At 49.1% G+C, this 20,313-nt stretch overlaps 2 protein-coding genes across 10 annotated transcripts in view; one reads left to right on the forward strand and one right to left on the reverse strand.

Annotated features, from left to right (window-relative positions):
* Nucleotides 1-16,783, forward strand: part of pdm3 (POU-domain protein pdm3) — a 129,555-nt gene extending 112,772 nt beyond the window's left edge. For 2 of the 5 annotated variants that reach the window (XM_025307935.1, XM_025307936.1), the window contains exons 3-13: nucleotides 649-823; nucleotides 960-1,118; nucleotides 1,245-1,436; nucleotides 3,592-3,753; nucleotides 4,380-4,633; nucleotides 5,669-5,885; nucleotides 8,747-8,927; nucleotides 9,742-9,798; nucleotides 10,899-10,982; nucleotides 15,278-15,429; nucleotides 15,539-16,783. In XM_025307935.1, the coding sequence (XP_025163720.1) occupies nucleotides 649-823; nucleotides 960-1,118; nucleotides 1,245-1,436; nucleotides 3,592-3,753; nucleotides 4,380-4,633; nucleotides 5,669-5,885; nucleotides 8,747-8,927; nucleotides 9,742-9,798; nucleotides 10,899-10,982; nucleotides 15,278-15,429; nucleotides 15,539-15,663 (1,758 nt within the window). In that variant the 3' untranslated portion in view covers nucleotides 15,664-16,783. The remainder of the gene's footprint in view (nucleotides 1-648; nucleotides 824-959; nucleotides 1,119-1,244; nucleotides 1,437-3,591; nucleotides 3,754-4,379; nucleotides 4,634-5,668; nucleotides 5,886-8,746; nucleotides 8,928-9,741; nucleotides 9,799-10,898; nucleotides 10,983-15,277; nucleotides 15,430-15,538) is intronic. The other 3 variants (XM_025307937.1, XM_025307938.1, XM_025307939.1) reach the window with 3 other exon arrangements.
* Nucleotides 16,784-18,521: 1,738 nt separating this feature from the next.
* LOC105188880 (UNC93-like protein) overlaps nucleotides 18,522-20,313 on the reverse strand; it is a 138,729-nt gene continuing 136,937 nt past the window's right edge. For 4 of the 5 annotated variants that reach the window (XM_025307940.1, XM_011150570.3, XM_011150569.3 and 1 more), the window contains one exon: nucleotides 20,026-20,285. In XM_025307940.1, coding sequence (XP_025163725.1) covers nucleotides 20,026-20,285 — 260 coding nt within the window. Of the gene's footprint in view, nucleotides 20,286-20,313 lie in introns of all 5 variants that reach the window. The other variant, XM_011150568.3, reaches the window with a different exon arrangement.

Consider the following 20,313-nt stretch of genomic DNA (forward strand, 5'->3'; position numbering starts at 1 on the left):
CGACATGCGTGTCGATGTGTGCGAAACGGACAATTTTATCACTCCTTGCGGTGTATTGCGATAATTATTGTCACTAATTTACTTCTTCTACTCCACATATCCCGTCATTGTTTGTTTCTCGCTTCTACCGTCCTGAAATGAAATATTTTAACGTGCGGCAGCTAGACCGTGAATGATTATTAATCAATTTTCGGCATTAAACGTGCCGCCGCAATAAAAAGCGCGGTACGTTAACGAACCACACGCGTATAATTGAGCGTTTCGGCAGGAATGATTGCTAGCTTGCGTTAAAACCTTTGCGTGGCCGTTCGATTGATTTTTGCGAGAGAAGGAACGACCCACGCGCTATCCTGTTTTGAAGAGCCAGTCACGTATCTGGTCTCTTGAAAATAATTAGCGATGGAATTCGGTCGCTAGCGCGATAATAGGCGTCCGATTGGTCTGACGTAACGTTGGTAATACAAATTTCGTCGATCGAAGAGTTCTTTCTTCTCCTCCTCCTCTTCTTCTTCTTCTTCTTCTTCTTCTTCTTCTTCTTCTCTTTTTTTCTTCTTTCCTTACGATCGTCGTACGCGCAATACCGCGAAAATTCAGGGTGGCTCATTTTCGAAGCGATTCCTGATCAGGACGTGTGTACATTTGTTGCAGGAGAGCGACAGGAGTAGCGCCGGAAGTCCCGAGCCGGCGACAGGTGCACTCCACGAGCACCAAATGATGATGGATGACCTGAAGAATTCACGGAAGAGACGACGGAGCCCATCACCCGAAAATCTTCATCAAGCGAAGCGCGCGGCGGTAGCGCAAGCTCATCTAAACGGGACGAGTGAGTACGAGAGCAACAGCTCGTTCGCGAACGCGTAACTACATACGTGTGTCTATACATGTGTGTGTGTGTGTGTGTGTCATTCGCTCGAGTTACCGATGCTTTTCCCTTCACGTTCTCTTCTCCTCGTGCGCAGTGGCCGGCATGGTGACGCTCCAGAATCTGCAGAACTTGGCGAATCTGCAAAATCTCCCGCAAGTCGCGTCGTTGGCGGCCGGGCTTCAAGGAATGACAGCGGGACTGACCAACAATCAATTGATCAACACTCCCTTGAACTTGACCGTCAGCTCGTCGGGTAAGAATCAGAGCGAACGCGAAACGGATCGAATCGATCCGAATGTCGCGTTCTCGCCGAGGATCTCGATGAGGCGACAAGGCGAATCGGACGCGGTGAAATCGTGCATTTCTTTTTTACTCGCAGGCGGAACGGTACCAACAGCCTCGAGTACGACGGCGGCCCCTCATCTTCTGCCACCTAGTTCAGCCCCAATGGCGACGTTACCTCAGCTATTATCTCAACCGCAACCAGTCGCGATGCCTCAATTCATCCTAACGTCCGGTCAATTGGTTCAGGGCATTCAGGGGGCTCAGCTTCTTATCCCCACTTCACAAGGTAAGTTCACTGAGCAACGGGACGTGCAACGGGAGCGCTGCCCCCGATGCTGTGACACAGTACGATTCTCCTCGCTCCACATATATTACCATCTTAATACGGACTCGTCGATCCCGGCCACCGAAATATTCGTGCGCCGTCTATTTCGATGTGCGCGCGCGCGCGCGCACGATGGACAATCTGCGAAATTACAAGTTCCCGGCGAAATTTCATCGACAATTTCCGCGCGCGAAATGATTGCACCTTCGTCCGACGGAACCCGCGCACCGCCCGCCCCGAGACGCGCTGTGCCCGCGCATAATGTTGTGCAATCAAGATGTGCCGATATATAATATAATATCGACTATCTCTGACCAGCTCGGACTAAGGCCGTCCCGTCGTCCATACTTAGTGGTCCTAGACTGCCTCGGCGAGCACAGGGCAAACTCTGCAACTAATTTCAATGTATAATTAACGTCTCACTACCCCCTTTCCAAGCCCACGAATCCCACCCCATCTCCTGCCTGCTTTCTCGGGTCCGCCTCCCTCTCCCATGCTCCTAACCCTAGCACTCACTGGCTGGACATCGCAGCTCCGCGGATTCGGCCGCTATTATATCGATTGCGGTCCGCGCTAACTTCGTTTCTACCAAGTTGGGTTCCTATTCTGGCAATCGGGAGAGCGAGAGAGAAAGAGGGACTGCGAGACAGAGAGATAGATAGAGCGAGAGCGAGAGACAGAGAGAGAGAGCGAGAGAGAGAGAGAGAGCGAGAGAGAGAGAGAGAGAGAGAGAGAGAGAATGCGAGGGATGGAAAGGGGTTGGGGGCGGGAGGGAGGGAGGGAGAAGGAGATAGAGCGCATGGTGTAGGCGGAGGGCGGCAAGCAGAAGGAGAACTTTGGGATTCCACCTAAGTGGATTGAAGTTCGTGGATATGGACCGGCCGCGGTAGGATGACGAGTTACGTGGCGGCAAATAATGTTTGCACTGCTTTTCGACTCAATCGATGGTAACTGACTAACGCTCGATTGGTCTCTGATAGACATGGAGTGTCGGCGAGGATGAACTCGAGGAGTACTCGAGAGTGCGGTCGATAGGTTGTCGTTCATAGAAAATCATTGTTCGCCGGAATGTCCGTAGCTTTATTCGAGAATGATATATCACAACCGGCGCCGAGAGATTTCATCCGTCCGGTCAATGCGATTACAGACCGAAAAACGACGAGGACGGAAATACACGCGCTGTGGGAGGTCGTGCACGTCCTGTGATCGTCAGGAACAAAAATAACATCCTTCGAATCTTTCTTTACATCCGGTATAAATAAATTTCCGATATTCGTAAGAGTCGAAAAATAGGAGGGGGATAAAGGGGTGAGGAAGGCAAGGGAGAGGAAAAGAGAGGGAGGGAGGGGGAAAGAAAGCTCTCGTTTACCCCTAACGCGACGAGCTACGTCGAGTAAACGTCCGCACGTTGTATATCTCTCGCGAGGTGTTGTATCGCCGACGACGAATTGAAATTTAAATGACGCGTTGCGCGCGCGAGATCGCTTAGTCCCGCGTCCGTCATGCCTGAGCGAAAAGCGAAAGCGCCGACAAGGTGTTATCGTCCGGTAACGTTTGAACTGCGCATTAATCGGATTGTCGGTTGACCTTACCTCAGAACCTGAAACTTTTATGGCTGTTCGGAATACGGGATTTGCTTAGCTTAGCTGTAGGTGGCAACACGGGTACGTACTCATGATCAGTAATCATATTAAGCGCGTGTACGGGGTAATCAGATTAGCGGAGCTGGAGGTAATCCCGAAACTATTCTAAGTATGATTAGGCGTCCTTCTCGCAGCGTAGTCCAGTGCCAGTACCTGTACCCACTATTAAGATGACGATAATAGTTTGCCAACTACGCTAGCCTGCGAGGTTACCTGCCCTATGGGTTGCCTAATAATCCCTCTATGAGACTCTGATAACTTTACTATCCATCCTGGATCAACGACGCGTGGACTATATACATAATGGAAATGAAGCACCATTGATTCGAGATACAATTATCTGGCGCTTGAGAATGCCACGATTAATTAATTCCCCCGACCCCCTGCCCGCCGCACACGTTGCCGGTGTGCGTACGCAACCTCCCGCGGGGAGCGCGACGTGTCGTCTTGAAAAATGCTTCTCCTTTCCTCAGGCATCGCTACCCAGACCATCCTGACCATACCGGTCAGTCACGTCACGAACAATCAGATGGTGAACTTGGCGCTGAGTAATGGACAGGTAGTTTCCACGACGCTGGCCAACCTTCAATCCCTAGCTCAACCGCAAAACATGCTTAACACGCCCACGAACAACGGTAAGTTCAGCGTTAACCAGTTCACTCGTATAATTATAAGAAGTGAGTCTTCGCGCGCGATGCGCTGAACGCATTAGCATCAGTGTGTTTCCTTACGCCTGGCCAGTGTGCGGCCAGCTGATGCGACGTTTATCTTTCTCTCCGTGTATAAACCCACGCTCTCATCACGCTGCCGTTAAATACTCTTTCCAGTGTCTCGTTTTTTCAACACGATTCGTCGCCGCGACGTTATCGTATGCGCTCGTCGCGTCGCCGTCGCGGGTCTTTCGTGATTCTTTCATCGCCGACGAAAGGCGACGAAAGGTTCAAAGATCGATCGATCGATCGATCGCGCTGAGAAACGGCCGTCTCCGATATTCGAAAGCAACGATCCGAGAATGCAACGTCAGTGATTCTCTTCACAATGCGCGTCGTCGGAGATCTCGCGAGAGAGAGAGAGACGCGCTCCGAGATCCGCTTCTTTCTCGGTGACCTCGAAATGTTTGCGACGACACGTCGCCGCGTCGGTTGCATCGAGAAACGGCCGGGATGCGTTAAGACGCTATGACTGCTCTGTTTACCAAAAGCCCGTGATTAGACACTGCATCGGATGTCGTACTACTTGCATTTACTTGTCCTTGTATCAGTTCCCACGAGCCCCAGCCTGGCATCGGGATTAGGACTGAACCCTGCCGCTTTGCCGCATCTTCTGAGCAATAGCTCGGCGAGCCAACAACTTCTGAGCGCGATGCAGCCTCAGCAACTACTTCAGGCTGCCCAAGCGGCGCAGGCACAAGCGGCGCAAGCCGTACAGGCCGTTCAGGCTTCTCAGCAACCACTCCTAACGACATCGCCTCAGCAGCACAGCCACCGACACACCTCGCATATGAATCATTACACAGTACGTATAACCATCCCCGACCCCATCCCGTAGAATTATTTTCCTTGTGTGCGTGTACGTGTGTGCGCGTGCGTGCGTGCGTGTGTGTGGGCGTGTGTGTGTGTGCGTGTGTGTGTGTGTGTGTGTGTGCGTGTGTGTGTGTGTGTGTGTGTGTGTGTGTGTGCGTGCGTGTGTGTGTGTGTGTGCGTGCGTATGCCGAAGCGCAACGGCGAGCGATCCGCATGGGTTTAACGTTTCCGAAGCTGTAAAAAAATTATTTTTTCACCAACGACGAAGAAACGAATCGAACGTACATATACGTGCCTTTTTTTCGGAGCGTGTTATTTTTCTTTCACGCATTATTCGACGCTCGGTTAATTAAGTAACTTTACGTGTTTTCGCAAACACGAAAACACATTTAATAGCAGAATTTTTCGTGCCGTGTTATCACAAAATTGATAGACATATCGCTATTTGTTGGAAAAGCAATATTTTTCTTTTACAATAAACTTCGTATTTCCGCGATAACGCGCATATTGTTGCGCGCATGTTGTTACGGAAACCTCACGCATTTCGCATTTTCGTCCCGATAACGACTCACCACGGCGTATCTGTGTATCTGTGTGCTCGTGCAAACTTGCGATTATCTCGATCGACAAGCTGATCGGCGGGTAAAATCCCGTCAGGTCAGGTCAGGTCAGGTCAGGTCAGGCCGCGAGGCATACGCCTCGCGGTTGTCCGCGCGTTGCTATTAAGATTTCTTCTAACGTCGCGTCGGCGTCGGCGTCGGCGTCGGCCGGCGCTCCGCGCCGTTCGAGACCGTAACCGCGGCGGGATCGACGAAGCAACCTGAATAATTCCCAATAGCGAGCGATATCTCGTTAAGAAAGTATTCCGCGCCGGCGGCATTCCTTCCACTAATTAGACTCTAAAGTGTCCCGGTCCGAGGTCCCGTCTCATTATTAAGTGCATAATTGGCGTGGAAGAGGAGCATTGTCGTTTCCCGGTGAGCTACTAATCCGCCCCCTCTCCCTTTGCTTACCGTATCGTTCACAGCCGACGGAAAAACATCACAGAGAGAGGCTGGAGCAGTCGTCGCCTTTGAACGAATCCGTAGTGTCCGCGGCATCCGCTTTGAACAGATTGGCCGCCAGTAATGGCGAGATTACTATCACGACGACGCATGGACCTGGCGGTGCCGGAATAAAAGCTTCCCCCAGCAGTATGCACAGTCCGAAGGAGGAGGAGGATGATCTCTTGAATGATTCACCGAGTAAGGCACACATATATACGCACTTTATTTATTTTATATTTCGCCTCTACATCTCGTAGCGATATATCAGTCAATGAGGTCGGAGACGGGGAATCGGCGCGGAATAGGGCTCTTGAGTCGGGGAGGAGAAGAGACAGCGCGTTAGAGTCAGAGGGAGGAAGCGAGAGCGACAGAGAGCGACAGAGAGAGGGAGAGAGAGAGAGAGAGAGAGAGAGAGAGCGAGGTCCAAATGACCCGTGTCAAGTGGTGTCTCGTTCTCTCGCTCGATCGTGGCCGGTGACGGTGGAACGACTTTTAAAGCGATGCTCACTTGCCCGTGCGAAAATGATAATCGAGCGGTCCGCGCGCTCCTCGAAGGTAGCCGCGCGCGTTTCACTCCTTGACAGCTTTTAATTACAATTCTCGCGGGAGAGAGAGAGAGAGAGGGAGAGAGAGAGAGAGAGAGAGAGAGAGAGAGAGAGAGAGAGAGAGACACCGTCTTCCTATAACGCAATCATCTATCTCGCCTATACGAAGCGCGACTCGACAAGTGATTGCATGCATAATGATCACTTTTAAAGTAGCAATTACCACATGCAAAAGCGCATGTCCCGTATTTTTACGGCGCGCCGTGCGGCGCGCGCTCGTATCGCATTCTGCGGATACTTTTGACAAGATCCGCGCGATCGCCGCTCGTGAATTCGCGTACAAAAACGCACGCTTCCATTTAGCAAAGAGAGAAAAGAAATATACGCTCGCGCGCCGCGCGAGAGCGCCGGGGCTCCTCGTTCCTCTCCGACGTGGCGCTCTAGGCGGCAGCGAATTGTCGCCATTGTCTATCCCGGCGCGGCGCGGCGCGGCGCGGCGCGGCGGAGGGAACGATTTAATGTTTAACGCGCGCTCTCTCGCGCGCAAGCAGAACGGCGGCAGATATAATAATATTTCGAACGAGCGCGCATCGATCGCGCGCGCACGTGTGCGCTTGATAGCTCTAATAGGATATCGCACAACACTGGGCTCATTACGCGGCATTAGTTCGTTCCTTGCTGTCTTCTAGGAAGCCATAAAGATTCCAGCGACGCGCGTAACCCTCGCGAGTTGGCCGACAATAATTTTAATAATTCACAATCATCGCGCGCGACGGCCTGGCACTTCGTCATCCCGTCGCGATGGAATAATCATCCCGGCGCGCGAAGCCTAACGATTCTCAATTGTCCAGAGAGCCAGCCGGGAGCATTACTTCATAAATATCTGCCTTTGTTAACCCGTCTCCGATAGAATCTCGGTGATCTCGCAGAGATCACGCGAAAGCGCGACAAGCCGAGAGAAATGATGCCTCGCTTCGCGATATGTACTTGGTTACCAGCTTTGCACGCGAGCGAACAAGCAAGTGCGAATGATTCGGCGATGCGTCTCGCGATTTTTTTCTCGGCCGAGAGAGCGAAGAAGAAGCGGTCTCGCAAGCGGTCGTTTCCGGCCCGTTCGGTGTGCAACTGCGATGTATGTATGTATGTGCACACGAAACTCGTCAGTCATCACGCAGGTCGGCAGCGGCCGCGGTCCTGCGAAATTTGCGAAGCGAACGCCAACACGCCGCGCCGGTCGGACGGTCGAAGAAAATGAACGATCGTAGAGAGACTGCGTCGCGGAAGAAGGATTTGCAGTTTATCGCGCGCCGCGCGTAGAAACCAGGCGGAGCTGGTCGAGGTGTGGGCACTGCTATTGCGCGTGCCTATACATTCGGGGTGACAGATTTACGAGAGAAATCGGTGTAGAGCTCGCGAGCCGCTTTAACGAAGCCGCCTGATGTCATTAGGCGGCCTTCTCGCCGGAGCTCCGGTGCGTTCCGACGAATCGATTGAAACGTGCGGCCGAACGACCGGAGCAGCGGGTCCCTAACTTGTTCAAAATGCACCATTAGAGTCACTATAAAACTGATCACGTGGGACGCGCGGGGCTGCCGACGGCGGTGCTTATCGCATTAACCCCTTGAACCGCGAATACTTCATCTCTCGTTCGCGACCGGCGCGGTATCGTTTCCGCAGCTGGCTCGCGACGCGACTCGTGTGTAATTGCGGACTCGTCGAGCTGTGCGTCTCCCGCCGAACAGCTGAACTGAATTCGCCACGCGAGAGCAATTCTGTCTGATACTGGTTCAGGTGTCAGTATCAGCTTCGTCACTAACGATTTGGTTCTTTTCGCAAGTAGAAACTGTTTAACCGCTTAACTGGAACTACCGAGCGCTCCGAAATGACTGCTTTGTAACTTGCTCGAAAAATTACTCGATGATTTACATGATGACGCATTTTATTGTTTGATTACTTTTATCAACGAGCGTTGTCAAGACTGAGAAATTAAGACTGAAGAGAGTCGACATCGACATCCTTTTACCCTTGCGTGCGCAATGTGCGTTCCTTCGGAAATCTGTCATTTTCACCGCTCCGGTAGAAACAGGTGGCGCCGATAGTAGCATCGATAGTTGCAGTGTTAAGAATCCTTGCGATCCTTCCTTCTTTCACTTTTTTTAATAGATATAGGCTTTTAAGGCCGACACGACGAGAGAGTCGGTGGACGCAGATGTTCTCGCGTAATATTCTTCTGAATCTTTTTTGTGACTCGCTGCCTACATCTTGGCTGAGGAGGATCCGCGTCAAGATTGGGACGTCCTGCGACTTGGAAAAATTCCGAAGAATATTACGCGATCTGTGCTATTCGGGATTGATCGACCCCGAAAGCTTACATCGATTTGAATTTTCTCGCGAGCGAATCGCTTCTGATTTTATTCTGATTCTTTGTTATTCTTATTGTGAATCGGAACACACACACACATACACACACACACACGTACGTGCCACAGGACATAGCGTGAGTTTCCTTTACAGACCAGCCAACGATTAACGAGGCCACTAACAACGTGGTCGATGGGATCAATTTGGATGAGATCAAGGAGTTCGCCAAGGTGTTTAAACTGCGCAGACTGTCTCTGGGTCTGACACAGACCCAAGTTGGGCAGGCCCTGAGTGTCACCGAGGGGCCCGCGTACAGCCAAAGTGCCATATGCAGGTTAGTACGTCGTGCGTCCCCCTCGCGCTGAAACGGACGTCGCTGATGAGAACTCAATGATTAAGTAGAACTGTGTAAAAACGACAGTGTGCCAGGTCACTGGAAATGGCGTAGGAAGGGTTCGGATTTTGTTTCGGAGTAGCGACAAACTACTTGCTTACTCGTACTCGATGGTTTCGCAAGAAGCATTTTCCGTTAGGGACGAGAATCAACAGCAATCTCAGTTGCTGTACGATTAGACTCGTAAGAACATTTCGAAGCAGCTTTACGCTTCTCTTTCTTCGTCTTCTTTCTATCTTCCGTTCCTCGTGTGTGACGATCGAGCGGTCGGCAAAATTACAATAAGCTCCCGCGCGTTCACTCGTCGACGTTTCGCGAAGTGAAATTCGTTGTGAGAAACTCTTCTACAAGTACCTGACAAGTAGCTTCCACAGGCGCGTTGTATCGTTCTATTTGCAAAAACACCATGTAATGTGAACTTGTATCCATACCACGTAATCCACCACGATGGTTCCTGATTTGTGCCGCATGTTGATAAATCTGGACTCGGTTGCCGACGTAATCGGTTAGGGAGAGCATTCGGTCGCGCGATCATAAAAATCCTTGCAACGTTCGACAGGCTGAACGCTTCGTCGATACGGGCTTTCGCATCAAACCGTGCCGTGCTACTTATGTTGCCTCCGATCGCGGGTGTCCTCGAAACGCAAGCGGGAACCACCGTGGTAATAATACTGGTAGCAAGCCGAGAAAATGTTTATACCTCTTAGAATTCTTATCGTATCGACTAACATAAGCATTGGTGATTGTTCCCCAGTGCCCTGGCTACCCAGATGTACGCTGCCTCGCAGATTGCCTCTCAGCAGCAAGCTACGTACGTTCACACCCCTCATGCTACTTAATTCACCTAAAAATCTAAAACTCTAAAATCCTCTAAGAAACCGCAGTTATACCCAACGCTGGCAAATCGAGCAGCAACTTCTCGACGGTCGTGAGAGAGAAGGACCCTTGAAAAGAGAGAGAGAGAGAGAGAGAGAGAGAGAGAAAAAAAGAAAGAAAGAAAAGAAAAGAAAAAGAAAAAAAGAACAAGGGATAGAGTCAAAACTCGGTCGGTACTTTGTGGAATCGGCGAGTAATCGGCGCGTTGTACATCGCGTATAAAAACAAGACGGACGATCCCGATAAAGAATGTTGTCCTCCACCTCCACCTACTTCCTTCTTGACTTTGCCCGTCACTTTGCGCTCGTCCGGTTTGCAAATCGCGATCCCTTTCTCCCGTTTAGAAGCGACGGGCATATTTGGGTATAGCTGCAAGCACTCTCACTAATTTCTAATTTCGTTCGGAAAAGAGATGCGAAAGGAGCACTTCTAAAATTAACTCTCTTCGAGCCAGGGCATTGGCAAACTTGGGCATGATGTCGCCAACGCGCTAAGAATTCAAGAAAAAAAAAAGAAAAAAAAAAGGAAAAAAGACGGAACGCGGAGCCGAGCAACAAGCGCGACTCCGACGCGCGTCGGTGTCCAAAAGCTCCGGGCAACACCGGGCGATCACGATCGTCGGGAGAACTCGAAGTCTCACTTCGCTCGTCCGCGCGATCGAGCGCGCTCGCGCAAGTGCGTTGGCAACATCATACACGGCATCACCAAACCTTAAAGCATGCACGCATTGTCAATGTCCTGTTATTGAATCAATGCATGCCTTAGTGCTCCTTTATATAGCGCGACAAAGACGTAAGGGCGAGGGAGAGCAAACATTCGAAGAGAACGAACATCTCGAACGAATACTCTTGCCGATGCTCGAAGTACCCCCGACGCCTTGCGCGTCGTCGGCGCTTGTGCTTGGGTGCTTCGTCGACAGGTTTTTACGTCCTTGTCGCCCTCTCTCGACATTCGTTTCTCCCTCCGTCGTCTTTATCAATCTACCATGAGATAAGGAAAACGGAAAACTGGATCAAGCCCTGTTCTTGGCTTTAGATTTGAAAAGCTGGACATTACGCCGAAAAGCGCGCAGAAAATTAAGCCCGTACTCGAGAGGTGGATGAAGGAGGCGGAAGAGAGGTGAGTAGAACCCTTACGATACTTGATTCAATTATCGAGGAGATAGTCGCCGGATTTTTTTTTTTCGAAACAAAGAAAAAAGGAGAAAGAAAAGTACGATCGCCCGTTATCGTTTCGTTCCGACGCGAACAAAGATGCATCTTGAGACGCACCTGAATCTTTACGAACGGTACAGAAGAAACAAGTAGCGAGCATTCGTTCTCTCTCTCTCTCTCTCTCTCTCTCTCTCTCTCTCTCTCTCTCTCTCTCTCTCTCTCTCTCTCTCTCGAGTGAATGAAGAAGAAAGAGATAAATGCAATTTCGCGATAAATGCCGTGGGAAAGTCACTCTTTTCGAGAGACATACGCTCGTACGCCGAAAGTATATCACGAGCGCGAAATGTTCTCCGCGTGTGACGCGCCGCGTGTACGCGTAAACACGTAGCAATTAATTTGAGAAACGACTGGAATTTGCCGGCAGGTCGGCCGAGTCCCTCGATTACGCGTCGAATCCTAACGCCGTATTTCTGATACACGATTATTTTGCAATCGCAGCTCGCGCGGCGCACGGCCTCGACTTGGCGTCCGCGGTGTCGGGGCCCGAGAGCGTGCGAACGCGTGCGTGCTAATTGGTAATTCGCTAATTGAATCCGCCTGATTAATTGCGGATCCGCGTCTAATAAATACGCGGAATGTTAATTAGAATGGGAGAGAAACCGTTACCGCGCGCGCGCGATCGCGGCGCGGCGCGGCCACCGATGACGCGCTTCGCGCGCGCGCGCCTCGCGGCGGATCTACCGATCGCGCACCGCGTCCCGTCGTCGTCGTCGTCGTCGTCGTCGTCGTTGTTTCATCTCGTCGTCTTGGCCGACGTTAACGTTATTCGCGAGGTGTAAATTTTACGAGCCGATAAAATGTAATGAACCGCGAGCTAATCGGAAATTCACGCCGCGATTAAAACGGATCGCGACGCGGAGCGCAGATGCGCTTTTATAACGCGCGCGAGACGCTCTTTTCTGATCTTAAATTAAATTGATCGGGCAAACGACGCGACGCGACGCGCTGTATCCTCGTTCGGCCATCGCCGCGCGCCGATTTCTATCATTATTGCTTAATTAGCGTGTCCAATTCTAGCGTTGCGCGCGTGTAAGAGGGTGAGGGGGAGAGAGAGAGAGAGACAGAGAGAGAGAGAGAGAGAGAGAGAGAGAGAGAGAGAGAGAGAGAGGAAGGAACTAAATATTATAGCTCGCATTCAGTTACCAATTTAGCGCTAAATATAGCGGCATAATTCTCAAGCCGAGATAGCATTGTACGCGCGATTCCACCGTGCTGAAACTAACGAGACACAGAGAATCCGGCGACTGTGTTTAGCGCAACGAGCAAACGCAAAGATACGAGTGCGCAAATTTGCAAACACGCGCTCGTAGGCAGAGTTCCGTTTCAACGATCATCGACAAGATAGCCGTCGCGACCCGGAACTTTCTTCCGGCGCAATTCGGCCCCGTCGCGAAAATCGCGAACAGAGCGTCTTGAGATGCATCGACGTTAAATGAATGCCGCAAATATCGAGCGGATCAAGTAACAGCTCTCGTTCGACACTCGTCCTTTCTTTACGAGGATCAATGAACAAATACAATTCGCGGCATAAATGCCGCGGCGAGATATCTTCTTTCGCTGCAAACAAAGCGCGACGCTCGATGAAAAGGGGGAATCTACGCGAATCGGCCGCAAACGTTTATCGGCACAAAGGAAAGCGCGTGTCCCGGCGATCGTCCGTGAAGCACGGCGACAACCAGCGCGCTCGAATCCACGGCGGAGGAAGAATCGACGGGGAAGCCCGCGACGCGCGGCACAATCGAGTGATTCGATGACGGAAGCGGCGACGATGCGCGCGGCACGCTCGTTTCTCTTTTCACGGGGGAGCCGGCGCAACAATGACCCATCCTGCATTCGCGCGGCGTAGAACTAAGCGTCGACCGTGCGCCGGCCGCGTCCGGGAAAAATGAAAGCGGCTAGTTTATGCGGTGCACGTGCACGATTTATCTGCCGAGTAATTAAACTGTGGACTAATTAAAATCAGGTTTCTGATGTACCTCTCCTCTCGCGCGCGCGCTCGCTCGCTCGCTCGCTCGCTCTCGCGCCTCTCCTCCTCCTCCTCCTCCTCCTCTTCCTCCTGCTCCTCCCCCTTGTTCCTCCTCTTCCTCCTCCTCCTCCTCCTTCTCCTTCCCCTCCCCCTCGTCTCCTTCTGCTGCCACACCACCGCCGTCACCTCGCTCTTACCGGCGCGGCGCGGCGCGGCGGCACCGTGAAACGGCACGACGTTCTCTGTCGTTCCTTCCATTCACCGCCTGCCTCGCAGTCTTCCTTTCTCTCCTGCGCGTTTCCACCGTCCTTCTGCTTCCGTCTTTCTTCCACCTCTCGTTCGTTCGGATACCTCCACCACCCGCGTCGCCCTCGACTCACACCTGTAACGCAACACACAATCCAGCACAGTGTGTATGTGTGTGTGTGTATACACCCACGTACGGATTTACACGCGGCTCCCCTCCGTCCCGGCGTCGTCGTGCCCTTACGTATTAACTCGCGTTCGTTTCTTCCCTTTCTTCGCTTTTCCTCTTGACTCCTACCTACCTACTTCTCCTCGTGCCCGACGTTTCCCTCCTGCGCTCGCTAGTCACCGCACACATACACACACACACACACACACATACACGCGCGCGCGCGTACGCACATACCAACGACCAGTCGCCGACCAACCCCGTCGAATTGTCGCGTCGGTTCTTCGCGCTCTCCCACCGACTTCTCCATTAGCATATTGTTTTCGCGAATTCGACGAAATATTACCGCGCGATGCTAATGGCCCGGCGTGTACTTTTTTCGGTCGACTCGACAGTTGGTCATTTGGAGTTAAATTAAAAACATAAATTTTGAGCCGGTACCCGCGACACCCGTAGCTACCTACGAGTTGTGCACCGCACACCATCGAGCCCGCCGCACACCCCCGCGGTACAGCCAGCCCGAACCGCCTCTCATCGCTCACTCGCGAGTCCCAACGGAAGTTCTCCTGTTTACTGTCGCGGCCACGAGCTTTTTCCATGTCGCGCCGCGCCGCACCGCACTATCCGATAATACTATCCGTCAAATGAAATTACGTCGGCATAACGCCGAAAAAGTTTGCCCACCCTCGAGATCGGGTCTTTCCCGGGATGGAAGAGCGCGCTAAATTTCTTCCGGCTTATTCGCCCGATTGTCGGAAGTGGGACCTGACGATGTAATCGAGCCTGCTGAACAGATGTGTGAGAAACTACAAATCAGTTTTCAGTGAAAAGTCCCGCTAGTTTTGATCGAACTTCAAACTCTTGGAAAATGTAAAAATTCTTAAACCAATTCTTGGATTTAAAGTCCTTGGAAATGACACTTGTTTAATTAGAAAAAAAAAACATTACACGGAGTGTTGATTCTATTATTCGGCGATTAACGCGTTTTCCTCAGATCCTAAATTTCCAAAGACGCTCATTCGACCGCGATAGAAATGCTAAGGATATTGCAGGACCATCTCTTTGATATCCAATAATCGTTGAAAAACGTATATACACACACACACACACACACACACACATATAGACGATATCTATGACGGTACATAGACACAAAAGTTGTCCAAGACCGGCTCGCCGATTAGCGAATAAAGTGTGAAGTGACGGGGTTTGGAAAGCGTGCGGCGACTATTCGATCGTTAATTTTACTTGAGCCAACGTCGACGCCAACGTCGTCGCCGTCGCCGTCGCGGTCGCAACGAGCGATGTTTCGCGATGCATGGAATAAGTTCGACTCGTGAATCAACCGGATGTGTACACGGGAAAAATCCAATACTGTACAGGATATTTGCGACCGAACGTGTCCGGACACGAATATCGTGACGCCGGCCGGCGATTTCCTTTTTTAATCAGTATCCTATTTCACGCTAACGTAATTACGAGCGTGCAAAACGGTAAACAGAATTATTTTTTTCCATATTGGATTTATAACAATATTTCGCAAACCGCAAGAGAGAGAGAGAGAGAGAGAGAGAGAGAGAGAGAGAGGGGGGGGGGCGAGAGGGAGACGTCGAACTCAATGCAGAGAACTCGCGGACGTAATTAATTATTGCGAAAGCACGGCGATTAACCGGCCCGGACTTTTTGAACGGGATCCTATTTCGCGGCTGTAATCGCGAGCGGGAACGTATGTACTTTCTCACGAAAGTCGACGCACGTGGCGTAACGTTACGTAAACGCCGACACGATGATGCAATCTTCCGAATTTGACCAAGAGTAGTGCATGTGATTACAGGTATAAGAGCGGCGTTAATCATCTGACGGACTTCATCGGGGTCGAGCCGAGCAAGAAGCGAAAACGGCGGACCTCCTTCACGCCGCAGGCTTTAGAATTGCTGAACGCACACTTTGACAGGAACACTCACCCTACCGGTCAGTTTCGCCGTTTGTCGCGCGATCACATTAGTCACTTTTAGTCGTTTCGAGTCCGTGACTCGCGCGGTACGCATCAGATGCGACGATTTTTCTCTTCTCCTTGCAGGCAATGAGATCACGACCCTGGCGCATCGGCTGGGATACGACAGGGAGGTGATAAGGATCTGGTTCTGCAACAAGAGGCAAGCTCTGAAGAACACGGTGAGGATGATGTCCAAAGGAGTCGTATAGGGAAGAAGTACATCCACCGATCAAACGAGCAACATATGAGAAAAGCTTCAAGATACGGGCGACGAGGAGGAGCGCGTCTCGTGAAGCTTTTCGAATTGCCACGTCTCTTCGCGCAGAATAAAACGAGCAGGATCGCGCACGAGGCCGATACTTCCGTGCACCGTTCCGGAATAAAGAAAAAGAAAGAGAGAAAGAGGCAGAAGGAGAGGGAGAGGGGGAGAGAGAGAGAGAGAGAGAAAGAGAGAGAGAGAGAGAGAGGCGCGATTATTGAATTACTATTATCAAGCCGGCACGGGAAGATCGTTCCAGATCGCGCGAGCGGAGTCCTTCGAATATTGTGATCGCAGGTGTATACGAGGTCTATATGTAAATAGCTTTAATCTACGAATATGTGATGTATACATGAGTCGAATATCGAGAACTGATAATCTAAAATCGTTGTCTCTCTCATTTGGTACCAATTCGTCGCGCGCTTCCAATTTTCATAGATATACATCTAACGGAGAGCACTGACTAGCTGATCCAATTTCGAGTTTCGAGCGAGGCAGTTATCGACAATTGGTAAGCATTAACGAATCGACGGACGTAAATACCTCGACGATCGAGATTACCGCGGGGCCGTTTATCATGCAACGATGGAAAAACCGCTTCCAGACTTTTCTAATTAATTGCAGTTGCTCGATCGCGCGCGGACAACTCGTCGGGATACGTACGTCTATCGGAACACGTTCCATCTATCTACCTATCTATCTATCGAAACCGGGCGGAGAGATACTATATTGATCGTCGCACACAGATAATAATGATTCATAGAAATTCAACTATCTTCACAAAACGAAACCGTAATTTACCGTGAGCGAGGGAAAGGAAAAAGAGCGGTAAGGCGGCACGCGAGCGCGACGTGCGTTCCGCGGCGCGAGCAGCAGCTCGCAGATGCAATCGATACATAATCGACTGGCGTAACTGATCGAAGCAAACGCACTCAAAATCGTAACACACTCGAAGGGCGGCAATGTAATCGCGCGCGGCGAAGAACCGCGACCGAGTCCGATCGTGGAGATATCCTGAAATATCATTGTTGCTCGTTGAGTTGCGCAAAAAAGTAACGAAAAAAAAAAAAGACAAATAAAAGAAGCATCGCTTAAGTAAAAGAAAAAAAATAATAATAAAACGATCATCACGTCTGTACACCGATTGTAATATCATCCCCCGCATGTATACACACACGATTAGAACACGAGCACGATAATATTTCTGTGTCATAGCGTTTCGACGGGAAAGAAAAGGAAAAGAGAACGAGAGAGTCGGTCGAGAGTTTTTAGCGCGCGCGCGTGCGAGAGGTACTGTAAATTACACGTGTATCTAGAGATCAATGAAATTCCTTTAGTGACTAAATAACGCAATAACGTCTTTGAAAGTATGCTACGAACGATTATGTACCACATGCCACACTACCGACGCTCCTGAAGTTGTATTTAATCCTGTAGGAAAAAAAGAGGAGACGGGTTTAGGAGACAGACAGACGAGGGATTCGAGTATCTGCAAAACTAGTCCGTAATAATCTGCCATGTAAGACGTATACGTGTTAAATGAGCACGCATCCTCCGTTCCTATAAATATTAATGCGATCTGCTTATTCGCTGAATAACGTTAAAGTTCGGACGAAAACTTCGACATTACCAGAGCTCGACTCCGATCTGCGGGATATTTGACAGACATAATTCTTCGATTACGGAATATGCTTCTGTGTGTGTGTGTGTGTGTGTGTGCGTGTGTGTATGTTTGCGTATGTGTGCGCGCGCGTATGTATGCATGTATGTGCGCGAGTGTGTGAATGCGTGTGGGTGTGCGTGTGAGTGCGCGCGCGTCGCCTAATTCCTACTTTCATTTTCAACGAGGTGTACTTATGGTCGCGCGAAACAGAGGGAGAGAGAGAGAGAGAGAAATGGATCGAGATATCGGACAGATTCTATTCGCGTATTCTTTCGAGCATAGTTGTACGCGACGGTAGCTAATTGCAGACGCGCGATCTTGAAATCGGAGAATTATTTACGCTTTATCGTGCCCCCTTCTTCTTAAAGAATCGATTATTATCGTAAATAAACGTAAATAAACATGGCCATGTAAAATCTTCCCGTACTCTATAGCGACAATTCTAGATTTGATTTGCATGCGTTACTAACGCACGAACGCATTTTTACGTTTGGCGCGGTGATTTAGCGAGACGCGATCCGCAGTCGTTTCTTCCGCATAAGACGGTATTTAAACGAAGCCCTTAAAGTACGGTTTTCTTCATATCTAGCACACGAGTACGTTTTAATGAGTAAGATTGTGCATAAAATGTACTTCATCCTCTTTGTAACGGGGGCTACTCGCTACGACACTATCGCGAAATCTTTAACTTGACGCCTAGCTAGGGGCGCAACGATAGCCTGTACATAATACAATACACTTAGGCATTGTAATATTATAATTAACTTTTATTATTATAGCTATAAAATAGCTGAATTCATGCAAAATAAAATTTACATGGTTAAAAGAAATAATAAATTTCTAAAAGTAAAAAAAAGTATTTTAAGGTTTTACTTTTAAGCCTGAGACGAGCAAAGTGATCTGTTCCTAAAAAGTTGTATTATAAGAGTAAACGATAGGGTGAAAGGCGCGGGTGAAGTTGGGTAAAGGGTATAAGGGCGGAATAAAATTCAAAATTCAAAATTTTTATTAAAGGACGGGTGAGGAATGTATATGTTATCCTTTTTGATAAAAGAGTGAAAACGTTTGTACAGAAATATTCCGGTTATTAAATTTTGTTATATGAGAGAGCGGGAGAGAGAGAGAGAGAGAGAGAGAGAGAGAGAGAGAGAATGAGAGCAAAAGAGAACGAGAGAAAGGGAGAGAGAAAAAAGAATAAAGAATAAAGCGTCGCCGGAGTGACGCGCGGTGGTGATAAAAATAAAAACGCGGAGACGGTTTTAAGAACCATGTGTATTTTCTTCGTGAAATTGAAATATTCAAATAGATCCTTATGAAAATATAAACATGAGTATTACAAAAAAAAAAAAAACATGTGAATTGTATTCGTGAGTGTCATATTTCTAAGGAAGATAGATCCACGGGCGAATGTTTTATAGCAGTTTCCAGAATCGCTTGTTTTATCCGGTAATTTGCGCCGATCAAAAATATTTCACATAATCTAACAACAGATAGTTTACTCGTAACCGGGAATAACGATGAACAAAGAAAAAAGAAAAGAAGAAGACGAAGGAAAATGAAGGAGAGGGAGAAGAAGAAATAAGCACATCCGGAAAAAAGCCCGTGCGGTGTCACAAAATAATAAAGTCACGAATCAATAAGAGGAAACTGCTCCTGAAACATTGCCCAGCGAAACCAAAGTTCCTACTACGTTTTATAAAGTATATAACTGAACTGCAGAATTTGAATTGTAAATACGCGCATGAGGGCCGCAACGTTAAACTAATAATAACCACGATACAATCAGCAATTTAACGATGCTAAAATACGACTAGCCGATCAATTGATTCGACGTTGCCACTGTCGGAGAACATCGATCACGCCTCATTAACGGAGAGAAAATCGTACAACTCGGTAAGCTGCCTTCGTCGAAGACGGGAATCAATTGATCAATGGCAAACGAAATAAGCACACAGTCGGCAATTAAGCACATAAGTATACAACTAAACTAAGCAGCCGTAGCTTTAGCTTGAATGTTAGCATCTAGGCACACACGATGTAACATTAAATTACGTATTTAAATGAAGGACAAGAATTTTAGCCGTTAAGTGAATACCTGTGTAAAATTTAGTAGGTGTCCACAAGAATAAAATAAAAACATATATTGTGGTACAAATAACAAAGAAGTCTGTGTTGCGGTTCTTGGCGCGATTTTCGCGATCGGTAACAATATTCTATATCTCTTGCAATAACGTGATTGTTAGTGAATGTAACTTGCGGCAGCAACATCTATAGAAATTCCTTCTCGAATATCGTCTTTGTTCAAAGTTCAAAGAGATAGAGTTTCTCTCGCTCTAATAAATTCAGGTATTCAAGCTTGCAAATCATCGATTATTGCTCACAATTGAATCTCACTAAGCGCTTGATGCTAAACAAACGATACTTACCTGATGGTAAGAAACGAAAGATGACGGTAAGAATCATTGTAATCTCAAAAATTGTTTGATACATGTATACAATACATGTATACAATACATAAGTTTCTTATTTTGGCACGCTTTGGTAATGTCAAAAGACAAAGATTCCGAAGAATCGCATACGATTCTGTCGGTCGTCCGAAGGAATATCTAAATATCTGTACTATTTTTCATACTTTATCGCTTTCATACTTTATCGGTTGATCTCGTTATCAGCCACTGTTTCCAACTCGGGTGCTTCGTCGGGAACGGCTCTGTCCATTTCACCCGTCCACTCGATAATGCTGTAACCAACCATTCCAACGCACAATATCCCGAACAAAAGGTACAGCTTCGTATAGGTACACAGGTACGGAATGTAGATGTACGTTATCACAGAGCCAGTGGACTCCCACAAGCGGAAGTTGGAGAAAGCTGCCTCTTCTCGGCCGGGGAATAAAATGCCGCTTAAGGCTGCAAATTTCAAGGCGCTCGTTAATTG

This window comes from Harpegnathos saltator, unplaced genomic scaffold, assembly GCF_003227715.2.
Source record: "Harpegnathos saltator strain DR-91 unplaced genomic scaffold, Hsal_v8.6 scaffold132, whole genome shotgun sequence".
NCBI lineage: Eukaryota > Metazoa > Arthropoda > Insecta > Hymenoptera > Formicidae > Harpegnathos > Harpegnathos saltator.